Source organism: Triticum aestivum, unplaced genomic scaffold (assembly GCF_018294505.1).
Source record: "Triticum aestivum cultivar Chinese Spring unplaced genomic scaffold, IWGSC CS RefSeq v2.1 scaffold213939, whole genome shotgun sequence".
Taxonomy (NCBI): Eukaryota; Viridiplantae; Streptophyta; class Magnoliopsida; order Poales; family Poaceae; genus Triticum; species Triticum aestivum.
In genome coordinates, this window is record NW_025236162.1 from 1 (window position 1) to 4,675 (window position 4,675).

The 4,675-nt window shown below is 54.9% G+C and overlaps 1 protein-coding gene across 1 annotated transcript; it reads left to right on the forward strand.

The window, feature by feature from the left end:
- The first annotated feature begins 2,512 nt into the window (after window positions 1-2,512).
- On the forward strand, window positions 2,513-3,717 carry LOC123176408 (polygalacturonase-like). Its single transcript, XM_044590618.1, has 4 exons — window positions 2,513-2,593; window positions 2,782-3,071; window positions 3,184-3,412; window positions 3,495-3,717. The coding sequence occupies exons 1-4, from the start codon at window positions 2,513-2,515 to the stop codon at window positions 3,714-3,716; spliced, it is 822 nt and encodes a 273-aa protein (XP_044446553.1). The 3' UTR covers window position 3,717.
- Window positions 3,718-4,675: the final 958 nt, after the last annotated feature.

A 4,675-nucleotide genomic window follows, 5' to 3' on the forward strand; every position in this document is an offset into this window, starting at 1 on the left:
GCCAGTTTCAACTATGTGACGGTGCTTGCGCTCAGCTGCACCGTTCTGCTGATGTGTATGAGGACAAGACACATGATGAGAGATGCCAAGCTTCTGGAAGAAGGTATTAAGATTGCGATATTCGCCCCCCCCCCCCCAATCAGACTGAACATGGATAATTTTGCACTTAAGCAACCTCTCAACATGAGCTTGAAATTGCATAAAAACATGAAACACATCAGATTTGCGCTTAATAAGATAAATCCAAGTAAAGCGACTAAAGGCATCAATGAAACTGACATAATAGTTGTGACCACTAACAGAAGTTTGGGCATAGCCCCACACATCCGAAAACACAAGTTCAAGAGGAGCCTTGACAACACGACTCGATACAGAGAAAGGTAACTGATGACTCTTGCCCTGTTGAAAGGCATCACACACTAGAAACTCCTTATTGCTTGACTCAACAGGAAGACTATGGCGATGAAGCAAATGGCGCACAATAGGAGTGGCCGGATGGCCGAGGCGAGAATGCCACTGCGACGACGACACCCGAACACCACTGAAAACTTCAGAAATTGGCGGCACATCAAGAGCATATAGGCCATGGGGAGCTCGACCACTAAGAAGAATGTCCCTCGTGTCCCGGTCCTTAACAAAAAAATGGAAAGGGTGAAACTCAACAAACACATTGTTGTCACGAGTTAATTTAGGAACCGAGAGGAAACTACGTGTGACTGAAGGAACACGAAGAACATCAAGGAGACGCAAGGTTTTAGTGGTACGTGAAAGAAGAGATGCCTGACCAACATGTGAGATGGGCATACCTGATCCATTGGCAGTGCGGACCTGGTCATGACCAGTGTAGGGCTGGCGAGTAGCCAGCTTATCGAGCTAACTTGTCAGATGATCTGTGGCACCGGTGTCCATGTACCAGGAAGGATCCACAGAATAAGAAGGAGTAAATCCAGGTTCCTGTGTAGCGAGAGCAGCTTGTTTCTCATTGCCTTTCCCGTTGTTCCCAATACCAAGGAAGTCGTGTTTGAAGCGACGATGGCAACGAGACGCCAAGTGCCCCTCAATGCCACAGAGTTGACATTCAACCCCACCACCACATGCCTCGCAGTGTAGCCTCTTGTGGCCAGCCATCGGAGGAGGTGGAGCGGGCGAACGGGGCTGATTGCCCGCGGACGGCGGCGCCTTCTGCTTGACACCACGGGTGCCCCCGCGAAGTGCAGTGTTCGCAGAAGGACCCTCCGTGTAGACGCCGACGGAGTGGCGAGCAGCTAGCCGCTGTTCAGTGTTGAGGAGGCGTGCGTAGAGGTCGCGAGGCGGCATCGGCGTGTCACGTCCATTGATGTTTTCAACAAGAGAATCATAGTCCTCATCAAGCCCATTGAGAATGAACGAAGTAAACTCCTCATCACGGAGAGGCTTCCCAATAGATGACAGTGTATCGGCCAAATTTTTGACCTTGTTGAAGAAGGCCGTGACGGAGAGATCATTTTTCTTGACCTCACCCAGCTGGTAACGAATGGCAGAGGAACGTGCCAGCGACTGCGAGGAGAAGCTGGAGTCGAGCGTGGCCCATGCATCCCTCGACGTAGCGGCAAAGACCACCATGCCGGCCATGGAGGGAGTGAGCGAGGACTGAATGGCACCCAGAATAGCTTGATCCTGAGCAATCCACCGACGATGAGCAGGATTGGACACCATGGCGGAGCCACCAGCAGCTGAGGGAACCGGAACCATGGCCGGGGGACACGGCAGCTTACCGTCGACATACCCCTCAAGATAGTGACTACGCATCAGCGGCAACACCTGAGCACGCCACAGGAAGTAGTTATCAGCAGAGAGCTTCACCGTCACCAGATGAGCAAAGTGGAACGGTCCTGGTTCAGCCACCGGTGCGGGAAGCTGCGAGTCGTATGCCGGAGGAGCACTGTACGAAATCAGCGCATCGGCCGACGGAGGCGCACGGTAGTGTTGGTGATGACCGTAGGGCACCGTAGGATGTACGCCGTAGGGCTGCAGCGACGCGACGTACGGCGCCGGGGTAGCGTAGGGCGCGCCATATAGCGCCTCATAGGGCGCCGCGGAGGACGAAGCATACGGCGCCGGCGCGATGGACGGTGATGGCGGCAGCGCGACGTAGGGTGCTGGATACGGCCCGACGTAGGGCACCTGAACAGGGGCACCATGGGGACCTGAAAACGGCGGCGCAGCATGCGATGGGATCCCGACGTACGGCGGCGGCGCAGCATACGATGGAATCGCGCCGTAGGTGGCGTCGCGCTGCGCAGAGGCGCCATACGGGCGAGCGACAGCCGGATCGCGGGGCAGCTGCTGCATGCGATCGTAGCGATCGTGAGAGTTCGGAACATGCACATGCTGTGTGCGATCATAGCGATCGTGGGAGTTCTGTTCCAGCGATTCACCATGGGCGAGAGACTGCTGGATTGCGGGCGATGGGGGCATGGGCGGGCGTGATCCTGATTCGACCGGACGGGCCTAGGCGAGCGGGGCGGACGCCATGAACGGCGATTCCGTCGCCAGGGTTGACGGAGGCGGCACGGCGGCGGAGGCCGACGCGGCGGCGGCAGAGGAAGCGGAAGCACGGCACGGATCGAACGCGTCGTCTGATACCATATTAGACAAACTAGGGTCTGAACAATACTCGATACCCTAAGCGGGTACGGCTGTTATGTATATATAGGAGAGAACGTACAGGTACAGGTATTGTGTTACAACACGTATATATACAATATACCTGGTCTAAGACATACATACTTATGTTTGCAGACACTTGACATTAGCCAATCCAAGGGCGTGAGCGTGAAGCAGCTGACGCTGCTCGACAGCAAGGAATTCCACATGTCCATCTTCGACTGCAGCGGCGTGACGGTCCAAGGCGTCCGGATCATCGCGCCGTCTAACAGCCCCAACACCGACGGCATCCAGGTCAGCCACTCCCGGCACGTGAGCATCCTCAACACCACCATCGGCACCGGCGACGACTGCATCTCCTTGGGGCCCGGCACCTCGGACATGCTCATCAGGGACATCAAGTGCGGTCCGGGCCACTGCATCAGGTGCCACCTTCAGTTGCCAGTTCATCATACATTATATTTTGTTTGCTTGTGATTTGCGCAGCGTTTGATAGATAGCATTGGTTTTGTGTTTGCGTTGGATGGACGGTGGCAGCATCGGGAGCCTGGGATGGCAGGACGGTGAGGAGGGGGTGAGAAACGTGACCGTGGACAGGGCGGTGCTGAAGGGCACGACCAACGGCCTACGGATCAAGGCGTGGGCGATGCCCAACTCCGGCTTCGTCAAGAACGTCTCCTTCTGGCGGGTCACCATGAACCGCGTGGCCAACCCCATCCTCGTCGACCAGAACTACTGCCCCCGCAAGGGCGACTGCCCGGGCAATGTACGTCTCCTTCCCTACATGCATGCAACTACACGTGATCGATCGACTATATCATGAGCTGTGTTGTTGTGTGTGCCTGCAGAGCTCGAGGGTGCAGATCAGCGACCTGTCGTACACGGACATCAAGGGCTCGTCGGCGACGCCCGTGGCGGTGAAGTTCAACTGCAGCGGCACCAACCCCTGCAGCGGGATCAAGCTCAGGAACATCAGGCTGAGGTACTGGCACCAGCGGCCAGCGCAGGCCAAGTGCCAAAACGCCGGCGGGTTCGCGTCCGGAGAGGTCACACCGCCGAGCTGCTTCTGACCATCGGAGTTCTCTTAGCTTGACTGGTTCGTGTACTAGGCAGTTGTGTAATTTCAAAAAAACATGGTCGTGTGATCATTGCTTGGTGGATCACAAAGCGACCCTTACATGTAGCCCAGCCTAGGTGTTTTAGCGGATTTGCTAATTCTCTATTGATTTTTTTTCGAAACGGAGGCAAAAGATTTGCCTCATCGATTAATTAAGAAGAAAAGAATTGCCCAGTTAATTAATGGAAAACCGGGCGAAAACCAATACATATAGACCACATGCGGACTACTCGCTAAGAAAGAAACCCCTTAACCCCACGGTCAACCCGGCAAACATACATAACGTGCAACAACCACAATCCTTCACACTTCTACGTCGTAAAGAAACACCCAACAAAACCAAGGTTGAAGACAACGAACAACACCAAATCCACGGAGACGAGCCAATCCGAGATGGTGGTCGAAGAGACTGAGAATCATCCATTAAGCAGCCACGGACACCTTATCAAGGGCGTTACTCTTCTTGCCTATGCTCCTAAGAGCCTTCTTCACCTTCTTGATTTTGCGCGTAGAAGATTCCTCCACTAGAAGGCAAGCAATCGTCTTGCCAGACCCAGGGCTAGCTGCCTCCAAGGAGGCAAGCAAGCCGCCAAGCTTCTTCTTGAATACCGCCTCGTCAATACATGCTAGCATATCTTCACGGTCAAAGACGGGCAGGCGGATGGACTTCGGCGCCTCAGAATGAGGTGCCAAAGCACCTACCGCATCAACCTCGGCACCGACAGACGCGACCTTGTCCCTCGCAGACACCGCCATAAGAACATCATCAGCCACGGGTACCACCGACACGATGGACTCTTGCTCCTCCAGTTGCCCACATGGCAGAGGTGAATCCTGTAGTTGCGCCTCAAAATTAGGTGCCAAAGCACCTACCTCATCAACCTCGTCACCCACAGACATCACATGCACCAT

Bases quoted from the DNA above. Each gene is read 5' to 3' on its own strand.
- LOC123176408 (XM_044590618.1), top strand. From the start codon at position 2,513: ATGAACGGCGATTCCGTCGCCAGGGTTGACGGAGGCGGCACGGCGGCG. The intron at 2,594-2,781 runs GCACGGCACGGA...TTATGTTTGCAG, and splicing joins CGGCGGCAGAGGAAGCGGAA to ACACTTGACATTAGCCAATC. The intron at 3,072-3,183 runs GTGCCACCTTCA...GGACGGTGGCAG, and splicing joins GGTCCGGGCCACTGCATCAG to CATCGGGAGCCTGGGATGGC.